General features: G+C 35.4%; 1 protein-coding gene across 1 annotated transcript in view; it reads left to right on the top strand.

The window, feature by feature from the left end:
- CRIM1 (cysteine rich transmembrane BMP regulator 1) overlaps positions 1-27,746 on the top strand; it is a 164,440-nt gene that overhangs the window by 54,816 nt on the left and 81,878 nt on the right. The window contains exon 3 of the mRNA XM_085219560.1: positions 24,658-24,900. Within this exon, the coding sequence (XP_085075686.1) occupies positions 24,658-24,900 (243 nt within the window). The remainder of the gene's footprint in view (positions 1-24,657; positions 24,901-27,746) is intronic.

Here is a 27,746-nt window from a genome sequence, read left to right as displayed (position 1 = left end):
TTCTGCATCTCCTCATTAAACAATTAACTGCTTCCTTATCCTTGCACTGAGAAAGAAGCAACCATTCTCAAGTACTTCTCAGTTTCTAGTTCCTTTCTTCTTTCAGCAGTCTTGGTCACGAGCCTAAAAGACCACCAAGTGTTCTAGACTGTAGCTTGAATATATTCTTGTGCTTGCTTTGTTTTGTCCTCTTGTTGAATCTGGCTCAGATGAAGTCCTGCTTTGTTAGTAGAAATTGGTGTAGGACTGCTACATAAGAGTGGGAGAGGGAAGAACAAATAAAGCCTTACAGCTTTTTTCTTTTTTAAAAAACCAAGATCTCTTGTGGTCTGTAAGGCTCCTCTTGTACATTTTTGGAAGTGAAGTTAGCTAAAAAAAAAATCACAGGTTGAAAACAATCAATTTAGTTTACCTTTTGAAGCCCAGTTTGAAGGAGTTTGATGTTGTACTTAATCATTGGTCAAGAAGGTTCTCTTTTTGAAAGCAGTACTTGAATTCAACAAGTTAGAAAAACTTTTTCAAGTAAACAGGTTTTCTCTTTCTAAAAATGGTGGAATTGAAAGTCACTATCACAACAAGTGTTATTTGTTTTACGAGAAGATCCACTTAGGATTTGCATAATACTGTCTTCGAAATAAATCACTTCAGTTAAAAGTATAGCAGCAGCTAGTACTGAGTTCCTGAGATGTTCACATACTATGGTTTTGCAATAATAATCTGTTAATGTTAAAATGATTGGTAAGTGGATCCTTGAGTTTGTGGACCATTGCTGTTCCTTAGTGTCTTTCACCATTATTTAAAATATCACACCTCGTGTCCACAAATAAGTGTGTGCAAGCAACACAGAACAAGGGAAGGCTTCTGAAGTAAACATGCTATGTAACAGAAGATGCTTTCAGGGTTTCTGTGTGTTATTTCTTTTTTATTTTATACTAAGATTTAGTCTTCTAGTATTCGTGAGTAGTTTATTAAACTCTCCTGTTCTTTTATGTAATTGAATGGTAATCAGTTGTTTGGAAACCAGATGGTACAGGTGCTACTGATGAGGCTGTAGTCAGTTTAACTAGACTCAGTGAATCCTTTCTCAGAGCAATGTAAGTAAAGTTTGGTTAAATTCAGATTAAAAACAAATGCAGTGCTTATGAAAAGATATTAGCCTTATTCATGCAAACTTGGAGCTTTTTCATTTCGACTGTTTTCAAAACTTTGAAAATTCTTCTTGAATTTCTTGATGCATCTTAGACCTCATATAACTTCATCTCCGTATATGTTCTTACTGTCACTTTACATTACTTCTTGTTATCAGTTATTTAACTTTATACCTTATTTTGACATGAAAATCCTTCAAGAAGAACATTTAATGTGCTGTTTAGACTGCTGTATCATCCAGTGTCAGATACACGTACTGCTGTTGTGATTATAATTTAGAAGATATGATAGCTTAAGAAAAAGTCAATTACTGATACCATCAAGGGTTGCAAATCATAACAGATATATTTGGGGACGCTTGTCTTTTTTCGTTGTTAATATTTTCTGCACAAAACAGTAACTGTTGTTTTAGTTAAACAGCAACCAGTGGTGTTGTTCATTATATTGTAAGTGGTGATGCTCCCCTCTGATTAACATTTGTACGTTTTATTTCTTGTTTTATGTGTCTTTTCATCAAAGCAGTCTCTTGATACGCAGGAGAAACTGAAAATTATCTGCATTCAGATGATATCTTCCCATCCTTTTCATTTGTTGTTTGGTTGATATGTGTTACAACTTGTTCCTTTCTGTATACTTGATCTGTCATTAAGGCAGAGACCTCCATTACATACCAGCTTGAAATAGGTGGCAATTAAATGTAATATCTTAGTCTGTTTTGTGGATCTTATTAAGCCCTGGTACTCATGTAAGCAATGTTCATTGTTATTGATTCTGGGGAGCTGAATTATATTTTAGATAGATACAAGATCTGAGAGGAAAAATGCCCATGATTCTTGTAACTGACATAGTCAATGCATACAGCCCACATCCACGTAACTTAGCTATTTCACACTGATGAAAGAAACCCTCTCCATGTTAAGGGTCTGATGTGGAACGTCACTTTTACTCTGTGGTAAAGTTATATATAATACATCATGTATACATTATATATACATTATACATTATGTATATTATCTATATTGTATTACATCAATTAGTATATAAAAATGAAGTTAAATATTACATTTCTCATAAATATATATTGAAAATGTTTTTCACTGTTGGACTGGAGACTGAACGTGCTGTGAGTCACCTTGAATGCAGAAGTTTTTGGTGCAGTGGAGTACTTGCGGTCTTTGTGTAACATGTGAGAAGAGATGTGTGAATTTGCATGATTCCCTTGCTATGACAGCAGACACTTTTTGCAGGGAAATGGTTTATGGCTGGGTAGCCAAAACCCTTTGGGCTTGCTGAGACACCAAGACTTCTCCCCAAGCTAGGCTGTTACACACCTGATGATAAATTCTGTTGGTAGCTCAAGTTCTAGCTTTGTGGTCAGTTCTAATTGTGAGCTGAGTTGTACTGGCTCTTCAGTTGCTCAGTAAAATAGTGCTATAGGCTGTTTAACATTCCAGGAACCTCTGCCTATTTTGTAGTAGCAACCTGCAGAATAGCAGCAAAACTTGATTTAGGTGGTTTCTCTCCTGTACGTGCTTTTATGAACAGAGTGGAATAGTATAGGGCAAGCTTTGTCCTGATGGGTAACACTTAACAAAGACAGCATGTGCCTGAAGCAGGAGTCCCCAAAGGGTCTGGAAATGGGTCTGGGAGTGGGGCTTGCCTCTTTCCCTTTGCCATTTTATTTTGATGTGTTTGAGGTCAGCTGCTGCCAACCTGCTTCTCAACACTGGATGCTGTGGTGGCTCCATGAAAACATTGACTGTTTTTTGTCATCACGGACAATATCTGGTGCTTTGGCATATTTAGCCTCCTTAAAATGAAAATGCTTGTATATATAAAAGATGTAACCACATCTTTTATTTCTTAATTTCATGCAACTTGTGATGCTGCTGGTTGTGTTACAAGGTCAAGCACTGTTAGCAAGGACTTGCTGTTAGCAAGTGTGTACGATGACTGCAAATTACACACACTCCATGGTATTTCCAATTTGAAGATCTGGGTTGTCCTTAGTATTTGCCATATTTTCCAGTCATGCCATTCCTCGTCGTGATTCAAACCTAACTCTACAAATTTGCTGTGTGTCTGAGTAACTATCTGTCTCAAGACAAAAAGAGAACTTCTGCCTGTCCTTGTTCATTTACTTGGAGTTTGCTTCAGTGATACCATGGGAAAGCTCTCCCTTGACAGATATGTTCTTGTCTACGTTTTTGGACACAATGCTGTAATGAGCACCTTTTCTTCTGAGTGTAATAATGCTTTCCTAATTGGTCTGAATATATGTCTCTTTCTTGTTCACGTTTCTGATGATGCAGATTGTTAGAATGTGACTGAAGGGCTGGACAACTTTGGTTCCTTTAGCTATATATATTTGGAAGGAACACTGGTTGTTTTCTTCTGAAGTTTAAGGTCTGATAGCACTTTCTTTTCCAGTGTTTGTTTCCAGTGATGGTTTATACTTGTGACCTAATGTTTACAATAGTAAACAGGACAGAAATCCACTAATTTGTATTATAAATAATTTCAGTATTTGCACATGTACAAATATAGCAGCAAATTGAACAGTCATTTTAGTGAACAAACTATACAAATACACCTGTCTGACTAAAATTTTGCCATTTGATGTAGCACTGGTTCATAAAGCAATTCAAAGTAGTAATATAATGATTACTTTTGTTTTGTTTTACATTAATCTGTGAAAATTTAACTTTATTGTGGAGTTAAGGAAGACTGCTTTATGTGAAGTGAAGCTGCTATAGAGTGACTGAAGAAATCATAAATCAGGACTAAACAAACTTTTTAGAAACTATTGACGTTTTCCAAATGTCTCAACTTCATGTTTGTATAAACAGCTTGACAGTTTTACTCATCAACACTTGTCCCGAAACAAGATTTAACTATTTCCTTACTTTCTCCCATTTTCAATTGTAGAGTATTAACAATTGTTTGAATGTCTCTAATATTTGTTTACAGCTTGAAAATAGTAAATATTTTTCCAAGTGATTGTCTTTGAGCATGTATATTTCTACTTAGTTTTCCATTAGCTCTTAAGTTGGGAACTGGTGCTTTCGGCCGTACCTGTGAATATTATATATGTTTAAAGTTGGGTGACTACAAGTGTGTTGTTTTTGTCTTTTATTGTGTTTTTTTAAAGCTGAATGTGAATCTTAGAAACAAAAAAAACATACCCCAACCCTTGCCCTTGCCACTGAAGTTACATGGAATGTGATTTCATTCAATTTCTTCTTGTATCAAACTCTCCCAGTTGTCTCCTCCTTCTGCTCTTTATATTCATAATCACAATTTATTTGATTTACTAAGTAATAGATACAAAAGTGCTTTACTTAATGTTTTCACTAAATATAGATCTATGTGTTTTACCGTTCCAGCCGTACTCTTCCAGCATTTCAGCTATATCAAGTTATTCTTTTTAATACTTTGGCACAGCTAAAACAGTACCTTTTTTCATTTTGTTATATAAGTTCACTGTTTTGTTTTCAGCTGTTGACTGTATCTGTTTCTCAGTTTCTAAAGCTCTTATGTTTGGCTTCAAAGGAGTACTTATAGGAACTTGAATTGTTAAGTTTTTGTTTCTTTCCAGATTGTTATGTTGAACTACATTTCATATGTAGAAGGTGGTGCTGTTGTCGTGACTGAAGCTTTATTACTATGTTTAAAATTGCATAAATATTAATTGGTGAAGGGTGGTAACTTGGTTTAACAGTGAATTGAAGCCTCCAATCTCTGAGCAGCATAATATGGAGAAAGCATTTAATTTTTAATGCCTTATGAAAATTTGAAATGTTTTCATTTCCTTGGAAAAAAAATATATATTCCTGTGAAATTCCGTGACGAGTCTTCACACTGATCTCCAGGGTAGTGTTTGGAGGCAAAGTCCTTCGGGAAGATCTTTCTCAGTGGTGAGAATCACCACATCTTTCTTCTTTCCTCATCCAGATTTTTCCGAATTCCTTCTGGGGCATATGCAAAACCTAGAGGAAAGGTTTTGGCTTATGCTAGGTGTCAGGCTGTCTCAGCGCGTTGCCCTGTGGTCTGTCATATATATTGTCTTTCAACATATAATTCAATATAAGTTTTTCTTAATTATGCTACTCTTTGAGGAATATAGGTGTACAGTGCAGTCCCGCCTTGTTTCTGTTAAAACTTATTGCTGAAGCAGTATGTCAATTATGAAGTACTTTCTAAAAGCATAATGTATCTTGTCTTAGAATATATATATATATGTGTGTATAAATATATATAAAAATATATATGTATATATGAAACGTCTCCAAAAAGAGTGATCCAGTTGTGTAAGCACTGTGTTTTAATAATGTGATATTGATAAAATCAGGAGAGTAACAGTGGCAACTAAAGCTGCCTCAATTGGATGGATTAGGCCACTAAAGCACTCCTGCGATCACTCTATAGTACAGCCATATTGAGTGGAACAAAAACGCGTATACATTTGGTATATCATTCCCTTATGTTCAGTACCTAGGCTAGGTTCTTGTTTTATATCATTTTTTCAGGTGCAAATTTGTTATTGCCAACTCTGTTATGGTGGTGAAAATTACTAATTATCGCAGGCTGTCTCTTCGGTTTCTGCTTTTACATTACAATTATGCTTTCAGCTAATGATGAATTCTGATCTTGTGCCTTTAAATATTGACAAATTTGTCACTTAAAAATCATTTTAAGAGGTTCAACTTCGTGTGTTTCTTCCTATTTTTTGTTACTATTTGTCCTGTAGCATACAAGGTATGAAGGCTGTTAGAAACACTGCTGGTAGAATGTTGCTGTTGTGCTTCTCTTTTGTGCACTTAGTATTGTACCACGTTTGGCTGGGTGGGCAGGATATGAATTCTAACTGTAATTGGTATGGGACTTAGGGTTTGTTTTTGTTGTTTTTGTTTGGCGTGGTTTTTCATTTTATTAATAGTGATGCTCATGTTCAAAGCTTCTTGCAGTATTATCATAGAAAAGCTCTGCCAACAACATGCTGTGGATCAGATTTAAGTTTGCTGTTGATGATTGTTTTACTTTGAGATAATTGACAAGGAATCGCTATTCATTATACTCAAATTCTTTTCTTCATCAGCTATCTCTTTTGGTTTTGCTATGACACTGACTGTTAGAGGAGATACCGCTCATAGTTTGCAAGGCTATAAAATCTTGAGAAAAAATATTTACAAAGGTTCAGCAGAGATTAACGGAACAAGTTTACCATTTACAGTTTTAAGAAAAAAGGTTCCCTTTTTTAGTTATGAGTGGATTCAGTGTGTTTTGGACATGTAAAGATAAGGATGATTTAGTGCAGTGTCATAACTCCGCGTTGCTGTCAGGTATAATGATTGAAAGCAAGGGCAGAATTCTGTGCTCTTATTGTTCCACTCATGCTTGGACAGTGTTCAGAAGGAGCTCTTTTGAATGGTGTAAAACAGAGCTTAGAATAGAATAAGGAGTAGAACAGGGATGGAATCTGTAGAAGGGGGGAAAAGGTATGGAAGAGGGAGAGGATGAGGAACATAAATGTGAGATGATTGAAGAAGTGGGAAACAGCATCAAGAATTAAAAAAGGAAGAATGGAAGCAGGTGGAGTAAGTAGATGATAAGAGACTGGCACCTGAAGGGGAGGTGAGGAGAGGAAGATTCTGGAAGGTCTGGGTCTTTACATCTTCCCTCTCTGGAATCCAAGCTTGAAATAATTGACACATTTCATATATTTGTTAACAAACATTCAGGAAAACTTGGTTTTGGCTCTCTATCTATTCAGATAGAGATCTGTAAGTTGCTTTAGCTTGTTAGATATTACTGTTAGAAATCATTTACAACATGTAAATCTAATGAATATCCTTCCTATTACAGAAATGTTACAATTTCAAGTGGTTCAAGTTGTATTCTATTCTCAAAATAAATGCAGATTTTTCAAAGGACCATCAGCTCAATAATCTTTGAATTATGTAGCTTACAAGAAAATGTTACTTTAAAGAGAGACACATAAGTAAGTAAATATTTTAAAAGATCTTCCCGCTTGCAGAAACATTTTACTCCATATGTATTTAATCATTTAGTAGGCAGCTGTAGTGAGGCTTAGAAATGTATAAGCTGATGTTCAAAATGCGAGGTGGATAGAGCTGGTCTGATAATATTAGGGGTAGCTTTCTTCTAATAGGAAAAACATGATAATTAACTAAATTCTGATCCTATTTGAATATCTCAGAATTATCAGGGAAGGATAATATTTTAAAAATACGTAGTTTTTTGGATGGGTAAAGCTGTACTCCACATATACATTCAGCAGAATGATGCTACCTTACAAAATGATTTCTGATATTAACTCAGTCCATTTACAAAGGTTCATCAAAATGAAACCTTGAAAAGTTTGGCTGATTATGTGCTGAATGTTTTAAGTTAAAATGAAGTGGTGATCTATACTCTTCTATGCTTTCAGCTTCTGCCAGTGGCTTTTTCATTTCTTCCACACGTGCTTTGAGTTGGCATGGTTAGTTCAAGACTTGACCATATTCCTGCTAGATTTGACATTTTGCTTCTTTGCTTCATTTTGATGACTTACCCTGTAATTTAAAACACTTCAGAAATCCTTTTGTTTGGTATTACTGCTTATGAAGTTGAATCACTCTAGCAAATATGAGAATGCAGAGAACCCTCTATATTTGCACTATCTCCACTCCACATACATTTGTGTTTAGAAAGTGCTGTTTAAGTATTGCTTAATATGCAGAGTATTTATTTCTAATATACAGGATTCTACTGTCCTGTCAATATCTCCTTTGTAAAATTTCTTGTAAAGAAATTCTAATTTGAAAAGTATAGGGAGAAAGGTTCAAGCATTCTTCAGGGGAAGAAAAAGAGAGGTGCATTACATATTTAGTCTTGTTCAGTATGCAAATCTAAATTCTATTTATATCTGTGTACATACATACATATACTGAGAGTGAGAGACAATACTTGAAATCTTTAAATGAAACAGTTTTCAAGCATTATAAAGTTACCAGTAATAGGACATGTCACTTGTTTTATTTAATTGTAATTCAGTTCCTGAAGCTGTGAAGTGATATCACTATAGCATTTGAGCCACCTGAGGGTAACATCTCTTGCCCGCTTGCTGTTGGCTTGTTGGCCACTGTACAACACTGTCTTTTTTTTTTTCTTTTTTTCAGATCATTACCACATTGCTGCATGATGTAGCAACAAACTATAGTCACTATTGAAAAATCAATATGCTGTCATAAATAGGGCTGGTATTACAGGACAAACAAAAAGCTTTGTCAGTCGGCATGAATGCAAGTGTATTTGTTGTATTTCAGTGTTCATTGCAACTAAGTCTTAAAGGAATTGCTTTATAGCAGAAGTAAAAATGATTTCTTATTGGAAATCTTACACTGAGTTGCTGGCAAGGCTAGCCATGTACATGGTTAAGCATAATATGGGTATAATATATATACGTTTATTTATTGTGGGAGGTCAGTTTGATTTGATATATCAACGCAACATGTGTGGTCAACTTGTTACTCAGTGTAAGCAAAAGTTTCTGATCATTTAACCAGAGTTGTTCGGAAAGGTGGGGTGTTTGCATGAGGGAATGTAACCTGCTGTTTCAATGCTTGGTATGTTAGGATGTGCCTCACTCTTGACCTGTATAAACAAGGCTTTCGTCTTTGCAGACGTGTCTGGACAAGAACATGCATTTGAAGAGGAACTGCACCAGTTGCCTGGAGATGGAGGAGATAAGAACTCTGAGAATTTATCAACTTCTTAGGTCTAGTTTTCTTGCCAGTATGGTTCTAGGATTACTTAAGGCTGTATTTTGGGACGGATTTGTCTTGAAGTTGGGGGTACTAGTGCTTCTCTTGAGTTGTCATTCAATGCAGATGCTCTCTCCAGCACTTCTGCATCCCACAAGGCAAAAGAAAAAACAAACTTCTGTATTTTATGCAGTACAGTGCAATTTATAGGCCTGTACTGCTGATAAACACCTGAACAGCTGTGGGAGATGTAACTGAGATGGAGGGAGAGAGGCTGAGAACTGAATTTGGGATTAAAAAATACATTTTTGAATTTCCCTTCTTATAGTTGTCAGTTTTAAACATCAAGATCAAAAAGGAAGTAATTCATGTTTTTAAAGTTTCTGCTTGGCTTGCTGGATTGCAGAAGTCAATGGTGAAATACCTAATTTAGGCTTTTTTTCTTAATAATGGAATAGCCACAGTGGGAGCAAGATATTCCTGACTGTAGAAATTTCTACTCTTTTGATATCTTTAACAGTGTAGCAGCTTATCCTACATATTGCTGATAGTACAGCAGGTTGACATGAGTCAGCTGTAGGCCCCTGTGTGCTGTACCAGTAGGAGTCAGCCAGCGGTGACAGGAAGGAGATATTGTGTAACTTCATCTGTGGCATACTGCCCTGTCTTGAATTCCAAAATACAAGAATGGTTGAGTAGGAGGCTGGGGCATGTGTCATATGGGGACAATAGGGTTAAGGTAATCAGACATAACAAAGAAAGTTTCATTTAGATTTCATGGAAGGATCTTCTTTGTGAAGGTGGTTAGACCATAGGACAAGGCTTCCTAGTGAGAGGTGGAGTTGCCATTCTGACAGCTGTCCAGATTGCTTGGATCTGAGTCTGATCCAAAGGCAGTTCTGTTCTGAATAGCAGATGGGATCAGGTGACCTACAGAGGTCCCTTTGGACTAGAATTATCCTGCAATTGGGAAATGAAGAGAGAGCCTCACCAAAAATGGCAGAGGGAGTCAAACTTACCTTACAACATTTACAGTTCTTGAGTGGTTGTAGACTGCTCATTATCAGCTAGGATTTGCCTTCTGCAGAACATGTTCTCAGTATTAATGAGTTCCCACAAAATAGCCGGGCAATCACTGTAAAGGGCAAGAATCTGCTTATTTCACCAGAGAGCAGGGAAACATTTCAGTTCTGTATTTACTTGACACCACATATGCAAGACAGTATACATGATGCATGTCATACCCTTGATCACTCTGTCATTGTTACACATTCCTGCGTATCTGTTTCAAGAGAAGCCTGTTATTTTCTCTCTTAATGTCAGATGTAGAAATGCTTGGAATGGAAGGCCTTGATATTTCTTTCAGCTGTCCAGCTACTTTGATATAAATGTCCTATTTATGGATTGGAAAGCTTATAATGACGATTTAAGATCTCAGGAGAATACACAGAAGAGTATAGACTTCACATCAGTGCACTGGAGCCCAAATACGTGGTTTGATTGTTACACATTCCCACATACAACATCTTTCTTCTGAAAATTTGTTTGAAGAAGATTAACCAAAATGTCTTTTCTTTCGTTCTTGCTTTATTCCAATCTGTATAATATGCTTCTAGAAAGCTATCTGACTGCCCTGAGCATGGACACTAGAATATCAGGAAAAAAAATGAATTTATCATACTTGGATTTAATCTCAATTTTGACTACCTAAAACTTGGCAAATTGAAGTTTCTTTCGTTGGTATCAACAGGAAAACATCCACTGTAGCTACTTGCCAGTGACTGATTAGTAAAAACTCATTCGATGGTGCTTCATGTTGCATTCTGTTCTGTTGGTTCTAGTCAAGGAATTATACTCAGGTTCAAGTCTTCAAATGAAAAATGTAGTTTGTACTTCTTTGTCCTGAATATGCTGTCTTTTTCAGATTTTCTGGCATATACTTAGTATATTCAGATACATACCTGACAAATTTGTTTTTTGGCAGCATCTAGGGATTTTGACTGAAAAAACCAATCATAGTGTGCAAAGCATGGCATCACATGTAGAACCAGTGCTACTTAGGCCTTTGTGAAGCAATGTATGTATATAAGGCATGGTAGATTGGGAAGTGAAACAGGAGCAAAAGAGCTTGTCTGAGTTCCCAAAACTAGGAATAAAAATTCAGTCCAGTTGAATGTAGTGCTAAAATTTTGTCTCAGATCTCATGAACTTTCCATCAGTTAGAGCATCCATAGAGATTTATTTATTTTTCTTATTTTTATGATCCAAATTTTTTGCGGCCTATACTCTTATTTGCCACATTGTAATGTTTGAGACATGAAATGATGTAAATTCATCTAAGTAACTTGAAGTCCTTGATTATTATGTCAGACATTTAAGACAATTTATGCTAACTGAAGATCTGATCTTAAATCTTGCTAGATAAATTATGTATTTCCCAAGAGAATCTTCCTGTATTTCATAAATCACACATTTTCACATCACTTAAGCTTGTCCTACTCCCCATTTTGCTATGCAGTGTAAGTTTTGCTTGTTTTTTAGTGTGATAAAACTTGTGGCTAGAATATGAGATTGACTAAAATAATGTGGATTTTAGTTTTTTTTCAGCTTTTTGTTCTCAATTTCATCTCAGCTTTTGCTTACCTTTTTTTTTTTTTTTTTTGGAATGGTTGGTGCTTAAATGGAATTTTAGGATAATATATTGAGATCTACAGTGTGATAAGGGAATAGCAGCATATTCTGATATTTAAAAATGTATTTCATGGGACACTAGGTGGGATAAGCATAACATAGTTAGGATCTGAGCTGTATTTTAAGTATGAGAACAATACATAAGTCACTCTGAAAGGAATGCCTTCTGTTTATTTCTGAGGAAATTACAACTGAAATAAAGACCACAACAACATTATTTTATAGAGCAAATAGGAGACATTACTTCTGGAGCAGCTCTCATACATTAAACTTACTAGCTGCTTCCTTCCCTTTGCTTCCTTTAAAGTGTTCATGTAAGGCATTAAAGAGAGCGGGTTATGCATGTATAAGAAATGTACTGTAATAACCAGTTCTTTCCTGATAGACTTCAATTATTCTTTCTCTTTATATTGGTGAGATTCTGGAGGCATACTTTACAGATGCAAGTTGAAATATTTGTATCCTATCTTAGCATTTCTGAAATGTCAGCATTACTTAATCATCTCTTTCCTGCATACTTATACTGCAGAGTTCTCAGATAAACCTTATAAGTCTTGATCCAGAATTCCATGAAAGCAAGTATTTATTCTTTGTTGAGAAAATGCATTCACTGCATAGATTTGAAAGATTAGAGAAGAATTGTTTGATTGTCAGCAGTAATACCTAGATGGTATGTTATGTAACTTTTTCATTTGCTTGGAAAAAAAGGGTGTGTTTCAAGTTAAGCTAACAAAAAGTCTTGTTTCAAGCATACTTCATTAACAATTAACACTTAGTATTTCCTTAAATAAAGATCTGTTTCTGAATAATAAGATTGTTTAGTTATGATTGGCTAGAAGGAAATGAAATGGATAAGCCTCTTGAAACCTAAGGATTTTTAATGATAAGTACAAAACATTATTTTAGGAAGTGTGTTTTTTTGGGGGGAGGGGAGAGGGAAGAAATTGTTGGATTTATTTTGTTTGTTTGTTTGCCACCACTTTTACGAAATGTCTTAGATTCTGTGCACTCATTCTATTTCTTCAGGGCTTTAAAAGGCTTGATGTATAGTTGTCAGATGAGTAAGGAAAAATACACATTGGTAAAAGTGTTTCAGTAGGAGTTAAACTGATGCTTCCATAGTTCAAGAAAAGTTCTTTAAAAGAAAAGAGATGTTCAAATGGGAATTAGAGCACTAATCCAAAACTTCTCAATTGCTTTTCTGCCATCTCTTCAATTACATGTTAGGGTTGAAATTTTGCTGGCTTTCTTAATTATTTTTTGTGTCTTATAGCACTTTGAATTACTTTATTTGCTCATTTAGGTTTTCCTTTGCAGAAATCAAATTTACATAGGAATGATTAAATCTGTATCGCCTGTTAGCAACAATTGCACACATAAATATTTTTCATTCTTCCTGCTTTACTTAAGTGGCTGTTAGTTTATTGTAAACTAGTGAGGACTGCTGTTAAATGAAGTGTATGGTGGAGGAGGAATCTTTAACATGCAAGATAGCTCATCATGGAACAGTACAAGATTTTATTCTCTTTAATGTTTCTTTCTAGACAAGCAGGGAAAAGCAGTACAAATATTCTTAATTGAAGGAGTGTCACTGCTTTGAAACACTTGCATCAGAGTCTATGGTATTCAGGAAAGAAAAGTTTGGTTGGTCTCGCCTTGTTGGATGTCAGCAGTCTTTCCTGGTTAGTACTGCTCAGACTTTGCTGACTTCTGCAATACCACTTGTCAGCTTGGGCTGTAGGAAGGAATATTTTCTTAACCCTTTGGATTTCTTAAAGAAATACATTGTGTCAGGTTGTGTGATAAACTCAATGTCTAGGTGGAATAAATTATAATTTGTGTTATAATTTCTTAGCGTTTGCTAGTAACCTAATATATTTTTCCTCCATTTCCCATTAGTCTCTGCTTGGGTGATAAAAGGATTTTGTTCACAACAACTATCAACTAACATTCTGGCCTTCCTGCTTGTGTTCCCTCCCTGAGCGTGATTATCAAATAGAATCCCTATCATTCCTCAAGGCTCTCACTGGATACCATTCAAAACTGTATGTGCCATCTTACTTCTTGTGGAGGTTTTTAGGTTCTGCAAGGAGCCTCTGCAAATACATAATTAGTTTCTCTCTCCTGTTTTGGAGATACTAGCATCGCATATTGTGACTATACCATATACTTAACTGATTTGCTAGTAATTCTTTAATTCAACAGAGAATCCTACTTTCCCAACTTAGTATATTACAAAGTACTTTCGGATATGACTTGGCTATTATCACTGCAAATTTATGTTTAGAAGTAATGTACGTGGATTGTGTACAGCTCTTGAGCCATGCATCACATAGAATTGGGTCTAAGAATGGCTTTAGACATGACCGAATCTCAAACCTATGCAAGGAATACAGTCACAAGAGTCTTTCTAGAAATCATACTAACTCATTTCACTTCACTTGTGAAGTGCAACCATATCTACAGTTTCCTGGCAATAACCATCCTCACTATGCACCTTGTTTCATAAAGATGTGTAATGTGCTTTTTAGAGTTATGCAAATAATACATTCAGAGCTCAAACTGCCCAAAGAAAATGTGTTAATTGAACACTTATGCAGCTAAATTTCTCAATTTTTCTAGTTGCATCACAGAAGTTCTTATGCAAAATGCCACAGATACTCTTATCTTTCGTGTTTGAAAGAAAATACTATTTTGTATTAAGGTGGATTGTTACAGAAACCAAGTCTGGAAGATATATAGTAAGTAAGGCAACAGGTTAGAAAAGATTTGATGTAATTAGTTTTGGGGTTTGCTTTCAAGAGGACGTAAACAATAAATGGATAACCCAGGAGGAAAGGACAATGAAGAGGATAGAATGAGGTAAACACAGGGTTGAAGAAGCAAAACAAATCTCTGAGCAAGGTTATTTGTGAAACTCTCCTAGTTTTGTGGTCCTGATAAATAAAAAGGTACATATGGGAAAAACTGTTTTCATACTTGCAGTCTTCTAAATGATTTCCCTTTAGGCTACTCTTGGAAGAGAGCTTTCTATCTAGTTTATACTCAACTGTATAGTTAAATTTGAGATCAGAAATTGATTCTAATGAAAGAACATTGCTTCTTCGTTATGTCAACAATATGCTAAAGATGAGAGATTATTTAAGTTTTGGGTGTAGGATTGTTTTTTTTCCAGACTTGCTGTCTTTTGTTTGTAATAAAAGAGGGTGGCATTCATCCAGCTTTAAATAGAGGGGTCCAAGTTTAATGACTACTGCAGTCAGCAAAATTCTTGTGCTAGTGCTAACAGAAGCTCAGTGCTGTGTAAGCTCAAACTTTGTGCTTTTCTGTAGTTTTGAAGTTTCATTCTCCCTGCATGATGTTGCTGCTTTGAAGCAAAACAGGAGATGCTGCAACAGGATGGGGATATCTGGTAGTATTTAACATATGGTGGACGCAAAGTTGTGTTCCAATTGTACTGTCTATTATGAGCACTTGAAGTAGGTACCTGAGCAGCCCTTTGTGGGCATCTCTTTATTGACTATGTGAGGAATAAAGATCATGGATGTTAAGTGGGTCATTCTGAAAGTAATGCCCCCTATTCATTTCCATGGAAATTACAACTGATTTTTTTAGAACACGATAACATTATTTGATAGATCAGATTCTTAGCTGTAAAATATAGCTACCACCATGACCATCACCATAACCACCACCATGATGCTGTGCAATGAACAAGAGACTGCATTCTGTGTTCATAAAAATCTGCATCAGTGGATGTGACCTACTGTTTCACAGCTGCCATGACGGCATCATTGCTAGGAAAATGTTGCCCATGCAGTCCATCTTTATCAGCTCAAACAGATGGAAGACAGGAGGTCCCAAAACTGAACTATAAAGTGAGTGTGGTAGGATATTCCAGCCAAGATTGACGGTGTTCTCCACGATCTTCAAACTGGCATGGAGCGTGGTGTTTTTGTGTTGCAAGAGAAAGGTGGTATTTTTCTCTGACCTGACTGGAAGTTCAAACCTTCAGCTTACTCAGTATTGCGATGTAGTGGTCAGAGTTGGTGGTTTGTTCAGCATCAAGGAAATCCAGAGAGATCAACCCTTCCCTATCTCACAAGGCAGTGCACATTGCTTTACCATCTGAGGGCTGCTTCTTTGATGGGGAATTCACACGTGGCCAGCCACTCCATGAAATGCTGTTTTGATTCTGGTTTGTAGTGGTGACACCAGATTTCATCTCCAGTTATGATGTGATCCAGAAAACAGTCAAATTCAGCATTGTATTGGTGCAATAAGTCTTGACAAACTTGCATACAAAGTTATTTCTGTTCATACGTGAGCATTTGTGGGATCCACCTCGTGCAAACTTTGCAGTATTCCAGTGTTGCTGCCATTGTTTCTAACACACTGAAGCCAACATTAATCTCTGTACACAGTTCTCTGTTTGTAATCCATTGATTCACGTGAATGAGCTGATGGAGACTCTTCATTTTGGTGGTGTGACAGCTGTGCATGATCATAGAACACGGCTTGTCTTTCATATTGCTGTCACAACCATTGAAACGCACTATCCACCACTTCACTGTGTTCACATCCACATCTCATGAATGTTCAGCAAACATCAATGAATGTCAGTGGGTACAGTTTTTTTGTTTTGTTTGTCTGCAAGGAGAAATTCAGTGACCCCCCCCTTGCTTCATACAACTTCCATATAAGACACCATTTTCTCAGACTGCTCCTCTGCTGCCATCTGTCAGATGGCAACAAAATGGAATGGAATAGAGCAACTTATTTGGCCTTTTCACACTCTGATTTCTTGCGGTATTTATTCTGTTTGAGGGCTGGTTATGAATATATCTATATATGTGCAGTTGACTTTTTTGTTTTTATTTTTTAAAAAACCTAGATATGTAAATATTTCTGATTTGGATGCTGTTGTACTTTGGAAGCAGAAAGAGCAAGATGATTCTCAAATTTTCAGTAGCCTGTTTATTTTTCTTATCAATTCTCAGAAACTTTCGTGCAAACAGTTAGACAGCTGTCTCCTCAACTTAAACTGTATATATTCTAGAATATAAATAAAATTATGTACGTTTCTTTTTCTCTTTTGATGCTGTTTTTTTTTGTTTGTTTGTTTTTCCAAATATTTTTCCAATATATTGTTTTTTCTTTTTCTATGCATGTGATTGATAGGTATGAAAAAATCAAATAATAGAAATTAGTGCTTAAAACAGATATTGCAAGTGAAACTTGGAATGTAGCAAAGTCAATTTTGTGACATTTAAGTGCTTAACATTATTTTTCCTGTGCACGTATTCTTTGTGTTCAAGAAAGCCTACATCCATAGACTGTAATATTTCAAATATTCCATGTTTTTGGATTAAATGTGAAAAATTGCCTCTGGAATAAGAATCAGAGTGCTTTAACTTCTATTACAATTGAATCTTCTGCTACTCTGCTTATTTGTGCTTCCTACATCTTAAGTGTCATATGTACTAGTTTCTTAGAAGACTTCATCTTGGGAGAAAAATTTTTGGTGTGGAATACCCACCATCTCCTTATTCATTGAAATGATCTAGAGTTTTATTGAGTGTCATTTCTTGTGATTATTTCTCCAGATGTCAACTTGTTTGTATTTTTCTTAAGCTGTACTAAATAGAACTGTTCTGAATATTTCTGCTTTGTCATCAGTTTGGTACCCATTCAGAACTACGTATGGTTTACTACTCTTTGCAGTAAGGAATACAGTGACCTTCTTACTCCTACTGTACACTTTTGCAAGTTATTGAAGCATATGCACTTTATACTGATTGCAAGCAAATTAAGTGTCTTCATTTTTTATTTACTTCCAAAATGTTTTGGCATTCTTTAAAGTATTGGCTCTGTAGTTGAGACCACCTCATTGCTGTTTACATATTTTCTTCATTTTGAAATTACAGTTGATTCATAGCTAAATAGCTTGACTATACTGATGTCATTCATCCAGAATAATAGGCTCTCTTTTATGAAGAAATTGTTATTCCAATCAAGATGATACTGAATATTCTTTTTTCCCCTTTCCTTTTCCTTTCCCTTTTCCTTTCCCTTTTAATTATTTTTTAAACAATGGTGATTCAGCCACTCAGCATATGCTGAGTGCCTTGATGTATCTATCAATCATAGGCACATAACCACATCGTTGTACAAGCTCTTCGTTGCTGTAAATCTGACTCCCGGTATCAATCTACTCATTTCTCCATCTGCCTCCTAAAGTATTTTAAATATTGAAACTCAAAAACGCTTTGACTTCATTAAAAGTAACATGGTTGCTGGTAGCATGGATCATTTTCCTGGAGTTGCATACTTCCCCTCCTGGTGTGCAGCCCGCTGGGCTCATTTCCTTATCTTTAAGTATTGTTTGTACAGTTTTGTTAAACAGCTAGTATTACTCACAATAGATCTGTATTGATCCTTGTTGGTGTCAAACTAAGTTAATTTATATTTAAAAATATTTATATGCATTGAGAAGACATTTTAAATGAAATGGAGTAACAGGAGAACTAACTTGGAGGACCAAGCAAGACAGTTTCTAAGCCTAACAGAGAAATACTTGGAGCTGGGAAGTTTGAACCCAAGTACAATTTCTGCCTTAAACTAGATTGTTTTCACTGAACCTGCAATTGCATTCAGATGCAGGAACATCTGATAAGGCTTCATTGATTCTGCTAAAACCCTTTCCTTGGCAGACAGCATCTTAGTTTAAGGCATGACTGCCATTCTGGTTTGTTAGTTATCAATTTATTTTTTTTTTTTTCAGTATTGGAATAGAAAAAATGAAGAAGTTGAATATAGCATCCTTAATAGCTTTGCTGTTCAGATGGGGTTATTATCTTACTTGAGTGGCATAACTCATCTTTGTGGTTATTTGGTCCTTGAAATGAAATATCTTTGGTAAATCCATAGAAAATAGCAAGTTGCAAATATGTATGTTGAGATGTGCATATTTCCTTAAAATTGTCTATGATTGTATTTTTCATTCTGAGTTTTCAAACCCATGTTAAATGCAGATTGTTGCTGTTAAATCACAAGAAGATTAGTGTATAATATGGGTCAGACAGATTGTTCCATCATGTGGTATGTGAAATCCAGAGTCTCAGAATGCTAGAAAGCGAATAAAACTCGTTTACAAAACAGAATGGATTTCAAATAAAGTTCAGTTTTAGGTAAAAGTTCAGACTCTAGCTGCTTTTTTTTATTTGTAGCAGTTCAACCGTATACAGGACTGTGCATATTGTGTGTGTAAGGTAATCTCATTTTTTAATCTACTATAACTGTCCTTTTGATTCTTGAAAATCCTTTTGGGTATTTTGCATTCCGATATCGATCCCTGTCTGTCTGACTGCTTCAGCTGGGTAATCATTTTTCTTGTTTATCTCTAATCCTTTTAATATTTCCTTCCTGCCACTATATAGCTGTACAGTGTGCCTATTGTTTGCAGTGTATTTCAGTGCAAGCTGTAAGAATGTACAGTAAAAGTGGCTGTATTTTAGCCTAGATTTCACAAAATCAATTTACAGATAAAGAGACAAAACTGGACAGCATGTGTCATCAAATCATGTACACTGACACAATTTGATCACTTTGCTTAGTCATACAGCGTTCATCATAATGAGCCACAATCTGGCTTGAACTTGTTTAAAAAATGAAAATCTCAGATATGAAGCTTGCTATTTCAAAACTGGTCTTATTGTTTATGTATCTTTGGGATGAACAGAAAAAAATAAGCTTTATTCTCTCTATATCTAAGTGCATCTATATATACGGAGATGTGTATGTATGAAATACCAGTTTTTAAAAGGGCAGCTGTATTATAGTTTAAGTGTCTCCACAGAAGCATTAGGACCTGAATCTCCTACCGCTTTCTTTAACCTTCTACTCCTATTAAAAAACTCTGTCCTTGTTTCTATGGTGACTGAGGGTAGGCATCTGTGGTCACATGAATTTTTGACAATATGATAAAAATCACTCCCTCAAAAGGTTTCCAGAAAAGCACAGATCTGTTTCACTTCACCTGAAGAATGAAGAGAATAGCCTTCTGCCCTGGCAGTGGCTTTTCTTCTCTCTTTCTCCCACACTGCACTGTACCTTTCACTGTGCTAACCAATGCTTTCACTGCTCTGCTTTTCTCATTAACTAAACTTGGCATATACTTTCTCTGCGTGTCAAAGTAGAGCATGCAAATGTAATGAAGGAAAAGAATTTGATACAGAGGTGAAACCTCCGAAAGCTATGTTTTTAATTCTTCAGGAACCATTTTGATTTTCACACTTTGGTGCTGGCCAAGATGAGTTGTCTGGGGGCTCGTGTATGTAATATGTAATTGTTCGGTGGGAGTTGTTTCAACTGCTGTACGTAAAAAAAACAAACAAACAAAATTCCTGAGATCTAGGCTTTCTATATTGAGTGGCGGTATTAATAAAACTGCTAACTAGTGGCCAGTCTAAATGCCCCGTGTTGTATATATCTCTTTCAGAAAGGTAAAGAACTGCCTTAGAAAGCGCTGATTTAAAATAAAAGCTTGAGTAACTTGCCATTATATTTGCACTTCCCCATGATAACTTAATGGTCATGGGAAACGACATTAAAAATATGTAAGTAGATGTTTGTTTGTTTGTTTGTTTGTTTGTTTCCAAGGATAGAATTTTTACTTTGAATTCATTGAAATGTTGGCTCTTCTGATTGTGTTCATTTTCTTAAAAATGTTATCTTTTCAGATATATTTCCAAATTTCTTGAGCAGATTGGCTGCCTCTGAATAGATAGTTCGTGTAACTTTGAGCTTGATCGATCCAGACTCTTCCTTTATCTCTGTAGAGATTCTTTGTTGGCTCAGACTGGTGAGATTGCTGTGTTACAGAATGCTTCTAGCTCCAGTGGTGTTTGATGAAAGACTATAAAGAGAACGTATCCCACAGAGAGGGCTCATCAGCAAGCTGATAGTGTCTTTTCTTTGTGTAGAAATGCTATTTTCTTGAATGTAAAAGCAACGCTCTCACAGAACAGATTTTCTTTTTTTTTAATTGGGTTGTAGGTTATCTGTTCTGATATAATTTATGAGAAGTTTGATGGATGCATCCTTGACAAGTAACTAAGTAACTAATTGCTCTCCTTTTTAATGCTTTCCTTTTTTTTTTTTTTAAAGGAGAGACTGAAATGTGATTAAGCTGTGTGTGCTTTTTCCATTAACTGTTCAATTCTGTGAAAAGCAAACAATGTATAGAACTTCATTTCATTAAATCAATTTGTGAGTTCTATGAGCTCTTACTAAAGCAGTCATCTTATTAAAGGAGACCTATCAGTTGCTTCAGGGGTGGAGGTTGAACAATGTTTTATAAGAATTTATTTTAATTAGTGTTAAAGTGTCTCAAGTATAAACTCTAAATTATAAATGAGACATCTGCATTAAGTTTTCTTCCTAAATATAATTATGGTTATATGAATTAGATCTTGTGAGAGAGTCTACATTATCAATTAGAAGAATGTGATGCATGTCTATGCTGATTTTTTTCATAGTCATATATGTAAATTGCCACCCGTTTTATTGAAAATTAGAACTTTTTAGGTTCAGTTGACTACTTTGAAAAATGAAATTCTCCTGTGCCTGAGCACAGAAAGGGATGGGAAAATTTGTAACAATTATGTATGTTCTATTTATTACAAAAATAAGTTAAATCAGATGAGTAAGAAAACAGAGCCTTAAAACTGATATCTTGTTTGACTTTGAAGATGTCGATCAGGAAGATCCTCACTTGTGTAATGGACAACTTCTTAGAGATAGACCAGTGCTTTGCAGTATTTCACAGAGAAGGTTTCTGTTGTGGTCTGATAAGAATCCACTTTTCAGTAGTCCCTATTGTGTAGAAAAGGGATAATGTCTCAAAAAATATTTCTGGTGAAGTACTTCGCATTTGTTTTCTGTGAAATGACATTTTCAACTTTTTGAGGTAATTTGTTATATTTTCTTTTTTTTTTTTTTTCTGCTCCGACAAACAGTTTCTTGTATATTTCCTTTGTAAGAGCTGGAAGCGTTTGTTAGTAAAGGAGAACAATTTTTAAACAAGCAATTCCTCTTGTTTGATGAAATCTTAAGCATCCGTATGTAATGGGATTAAATTAGGAATACTGTTAAAACAGTGACATTTGTGGCTGTATTTTAATTTGTTCACGAAGTAGATGACAAATATTATTTTGACACCTCCTTAGATCAATCAATGAAAAGTTAAGCTAGTAAGTTAATTAAGGACAATTAGTTTTAGAAATATGTATCATATAGAAAACTTGATCCCAGTAAATAAAGATGTATATATTTGCAAGTTTGTGAATTTCTGAGATAACAAAAAGAAAAACTTGAACCTTTTTTCAATGATTTCTTGACAGTGATGATGCCTTCTATTAAAGCTTAATATCAAAATGAGGATCCCTCAAAAGCTTTTTCTGAAATGCAGTAAAAAACAGAGCTCTGACCTTTTAACAATGCCACGAGTGCCAGGCTCAGACAACGCAACACAAGTGAGGTGTAATTCATTACAAAGTTTTGACTAAAATATAGAAATGCTAATGTGTGAACTGTGTGGTTTCATGTTTTAGGTAAGATTCTTTCCAGAAGTGTGAAGTAGAGATTCTACAAGAGAATAATTTAAGTATTGCCAACTGCATATTGTTTTGGTTGCTTGCTCCTTCCCAGAAACAGAAAACACATTCAAATGAATGACTGAATCACGCCCTGGTCTGCAAAAAGGGGCTCTTGTAACTCTAGACTTAAATGTGCATGGAGTTAAAGAACCTCAGTGAAAGTTGTCTGTTGGCTGATACGGTATGGGTGATTCTACTTGATATTCCTTTTACTCAGTTTCATTTGTATACTGGAATGGCAATCTTTTACCATGTGCATAAGTTGAGAATATGATTTGGAAGCAGGATATTTATGAGTAGCAGTAGGAAGGGATTTGGGGTTGTTTTTTTGGGGGGTGGGGGAGAATGATGAACAAAAGTAATAGTGACACTAGATTAAAAACGGAATCTTAAGTTGATTTCTAAGTTACGTGGTATTAAAACACAAACAGGTATTTGAAAGATGGTTGGTTGCTTTTAATCCATTTTCTCTTAAAATGGTGCAAGTCATACTGAACAGTTTGAAGAGTCCCATCGTATTCTGTTATAGTTATCTACATTAAGAACAATAACAGGAAAAATACTTCTAAACTTAATAATTACTGTGAAGCAGTAAGCGTTTCATATATACTTACTAATTTTTTTTTTTACATTTTTGTCTTCTTTCCACTGCCAACAGTACTTTTCACATACCTAGTATTGAAATATCCTTTTTTTTTTTTCACATTTTTCCTGAATTATCTTAGCAACTCCAACAGTAGGCTTTGCATTGGTGCACAGAATAAATGCATCTTGAGTTCTAATTCCCAATCGTTTGACAAAACTTGCATTTTTCAATACTGTCTTAAGTTGGTCAAATACAAAGAGTCTGGAGATATATAAATACATATCAATACATATATGTTTTTCATCCAAACTCTTAATATATATATATATACGTGTGTGTGATAACATTTTCCATACATATATACAAATTTAATATAAATTATATGTACATAAATTATGTTTATGTATATGAATCATGTATATACATACTATATTGAGGAATGGTTTTAAACTAAAAGAGGGGAGATTTAGGTTAGATGTTAGGAAGAAATTCTTTACTCATAAGGTAGTGAGACACAGTCACAGGCTGCTCAGAGAAGCTGAGGGTGCCCAATCCCTCAAGGCTGGGTTGGATGGGGCCCTGGGCAGCCCGAGTTGGTTTCCCCCAAGGCAGGAGGTAGGGACTGGGTGGGCTTTAAGGTCCCTTCCAACCCAAACCGTTCTGTGATTCTATGATTAGAAGTATAATATATACCTATGCAAATTTATGTATATGCAGTTAACTAAAAGTTGAACCTAGAGGAGGCTACTTGCTAAGATAGAAATAGTGTGGACTTTTTTTTTTTTTTTTTTTTTTTAAGAAAAGAATTGTGGCACTATCTAGTGTCACATTTAACTTATTATTTTGTATTGATTGTCACTATCTCAACCTAAAAATGTTGTTTTTGAGTGCCTGGTATTCATTTATTATCTAACAGTACTCAGGTGTGTTAAGCAAAGTGGGATCCTCTTGGGTATGAGAAAGTTTTTTACTGTGAATTATGGAGTAAATCAGTCACAGGAGTGATTTTTTTTTTCCTAGTGTAGCTCAGGAAATTGGAGGGCACGACACAACTTTTCTGTTGGATCTGAGATTTTGGTTTTGATTATGAAGAATCTTGACTTCAAGTTTTGGAAGACTGTTACCTAGTTTTCCAAGAACCTTCTGTCTTCATTGTTGCTTTGTCTGTGGTGTTGTTGTCCAGTTTGTCACTATTTACAACCAATGTGTTGAACTTGTTCTTCAATATCCCTTCTTTTATTGTTGTGTGTCAGTAGCCAGTGCCTCATTTTTTCTTGGTAGTCAAACTTTTTCTCTTCTGATTTTCAAGCCACTGAAGTCATAGGAATAACACTTTTAATATAAGCACTGAGAACATATACAGGGAAAATCTACTTCTTGAGATAGCTTTTTGAGTGTGTAGAATCTCACTTTAGATCAGCTAACACCAATTACTCATAATGCACTGTCTTATGAGTACTAAAGGTGTAGGTATGAGCACTGGGGCTGTGCACTGTTTGACAAGTTGGTTCCTAATGTCATGGTCAAATATGTAGTTTCATTGTTGTTTCTGAGGAATGAGTTCAGCAATCACACAGATAGCGTGAATTATATATGTATTAGAATGATATTTTCTAACATACTTGCCATCTTGCAAATACCAAGATATTCTTAAGCATATTCCATAATTTTTGCTCATCAATTTAGAAGCAGCAATTTTCTTTCTTTCTACTGTTTTGGGGAGTAAGAATAAAGGGAGCTTTATCTGAGCTTCAGAGTAGTGTTTACTGACATATGTGGCATGCTGATTTTTTTCTCTCCTTTTCAGAAGAGAAACCTGATTGCTCCAAGGCCCGCTGTGAGGTCCAGTTTTCTCCTCGCTGTCCAGAAGATTCCATCTTGATTGAAGGTTATGCTCCTCCCGGGGAATGCTGTCCTCTCCCAAGCCGCTGTGTGTGTAATCCTGCAGGCTGCTTGAGGAAGGTTTGCCAGCCTGGCTATTTGAATATATTGGTTTCTAAGGCATCAGGAAAGCCGGGGGAATGCTGTGATCTCTATGAATGTAAACCAGGTAAAAATTGACACCTTTTTTTTTTTTTAATTTTCAGTTTAATCTATCTAACAAATACTACTTATATAATTGAATCTGATAAAACCTATGTAGTATCTGAATGATCTTCAAAATTTAGATGATATTTGTGGCCAAAGTCGTCTTAAAAAAAATAATAATAATAATAACATTTTCTTTATCTTTTTCTTGAAACATTTTATTTAAACTGAGCAACCAGGGAAAAGCAATCTTTAGTGATAACACTGTATTTTAACACATAATACAAGTGAGAATGACATATTTTGTTACAATTTTATTCTACAAAGCTATTTTTTCACCATGGGAATATTTTGTGCATAAAACAGAAATCTTAATTCAGTGCTTAAAATTTATCTAGGTTACAAGTTGATGACCCTTAAAAATATAGAGCAAGAGGTCTGCACAAGTGCATAATCAAAGGCTTTGTAGCATTTGCGGTGTCTACCCATTTTCCATTGCATGGGAGCACAAACAACCCTTTCTTGTGATTTATTATTCTTGGTGAAGTGGAAGATTCACTTTTTTGATCCAGACTTTGGTAAAGATGAGTAATAAAAATAAAAAAAGGAATGAAAGCAGGCATATAAAATAGTAAAATCCAAAATTTCATATGTAAAGATGTTTGAGTATGCTAAGTTATGCATTTTCTCAAATACTCCACAAAATGTTGTGCAGCCTTTGTCTCCCGTGCCTCTGCTTGTGTTTTTCCTAATGTCCAATGGAAATCTTCCTATGTAAAAATTTAAGTAAATTCTCTGTCTTGAACAGGTAGAAAACAAAGCTTATAATCATACATGCTCTAGAACATTTTGTTAACCTCAACTGTCTTTCATCTAGGATTAGCAAGTAGACATTTATTAAGGTATAGTTTCGTTGTACTTAGTGCTATGTTGTTTCTCTCTAAGTTTTCCTGAGTTTATCCACATTTCCTTAAAATGTGATGTTCAAAGGCAGAGCACTATTTTGGATGAGTCTTTGTCAGCACTAAATACAATAGTATTTAGTGTACGATTGTGAAATAACTACTTCTGGCATTTCATGCAAAATGCAGATTGAGAGTGAACTCTTGAGATTTATTTAGTTTGTGAGATGCTGTGAACCCAAGATCTTTCTGTAGTATGACTACAGAAACTACAATTGTTGGATTATGTGGTCATTCATTTATGTTATGGGTTTATATGGCTATATATTGTTTCTTTGAAGTGCTTTGTGTTTCTTATTGGAGGAAGATGCATTTAGGAGGGTAAAGGAGCAGAGGCTTTGAAGAGACTCCAGAAGGAGACTAAGAGAATTTAAGGGAAGAATAGAGCTTTGCAGTGGTGGTTAGGAATTGAGGGGCTAACAGAGAGCAGAGTCTGAGACCTTAGTTATCAAAGAAAATATTTTCATTATCTCCCAGAGTTGAGTAATTTATAAGGCGTATGGTAAGAGCCTAGGAAAGGCAACAATCCTTGAAGGATCAAGGAGAAGTGAAAGAGAATGGTAGTAAAAGTCTGCATCGGCTTGGATATATGGAAAAGTGGGGGATCTGGGGGGATAGGGAGGAAGGCCAGCAGGTTTGCAGACAACAGGAACTGAAGTGTTGGTGAGAGGCTCGGTGAAGTGAGCACTCTTTTGTGTCCAGGCAAAAATGGTTAATGAAAGGTAAAATGATTAAGCTACTGACAATTTGCTCGCAGTGCCTTGGTTTTAGGAAAAAAAGGAGTACTATTACAGGTGGGTTTCTTAGTCACTACATAGCCCAATTTTTGTCAAGTTAGACTTCAGCAGCTGTACTAGTTGCATTTTTCTTTGTGTGTGTGTGTTTTCATTTTGCCTTTTCTTCTCTTTTATTTTTTTAAAACCTTTATGTAGGTGTTTATTCTGTTGGCTGTTTGGAGTAGTGGGAAGACTGTGGGGGAAAAAAAGCAAGTCAACACAAGACCAAAAAACAAAGGAAGGAGTAGGTTAATGTTGGCAAGTGTTAGTAGACTACAAATTCCTTTCCACAGAAGACTTTTTGAGGTTTTTTTTTTAGTGGCAAATCTTTGCAAATCTAAACTATTGCTCAGTTTTCAGAGGAGCCTTGTTTTCAAGAACTGTAAACTGCCCTTTCACAGACAACGTAATTTGTTCTTAGTATGTGAAGAAAATCTGAATACTGAAATCCTTTTTTAATATTTCCTCTTTTTTTTTTCAAATTTGCAAGTCGGAACAAAATGACATGGTTTATGTTATCTAAATTTTTGTGTCATGTTAATTACTATGGTTTCAAGTAAGTTTTCATTTTTTTTCTTTTTTATATGTGAGAATAAGCATTGGAATATCTTGTTTATTAAAGTTTTGTATTCACAGTCATAGAATACTAGAATAATTTAGGTTGGAGGAGACTACTAGAGGTCATCTTGTCTGTTCCATCTTTTCCTATACTGTTTTATACCATTTATTCTCTGTGTATATATATATATGTACTACCAAATGTGTAGTAACACATGTGGTTAACTGTTCATGCAGAGTTTCTTACAGAACTGATATTATCCATTCTGTTGAATAGTGTTAGCATGTCTATGAAGTTTACATGTGGGGAGGAGAAAATTTCTGCATATTTTACTACGGACTTAAAATTGAAGTTCCATAACTTCTGCTATCAGGGTGCTTGCTCTTCCTTCACTTTTGTGTCTCAGTAACCAGCCTCCTTAGAGGTTCTCAACCAGTGAGGAGGATCTGGTGGAAAGAGCCTGCCAGAAGCTAGAAGGTGTGCTTCCAATGGTAACAGTGCTGTTTTATGTCAGTCTAAAGGGTTCATGGAATTAAAGCAGGAACTGTGTTTGCTTCTATTCCTTAAATAA

Source organism: Meleagris gallopavo, chromosome 2 (genome assembly GCF_905368555.1).
Source record: "Meleagris gallopavo chromosome 2, MGAL_WU_HG_1.1, whole genome shotgun sequence".
Taxonomy (NCBI): Eukaryota; Metazoa; Chordata; class Aves; order Galliformes; family Phasianidae; genus Meleagris; species Meleagris gallopavo.
This window is presented reverse-complemented; position numbering and strand designations above follow the sequence as displayed.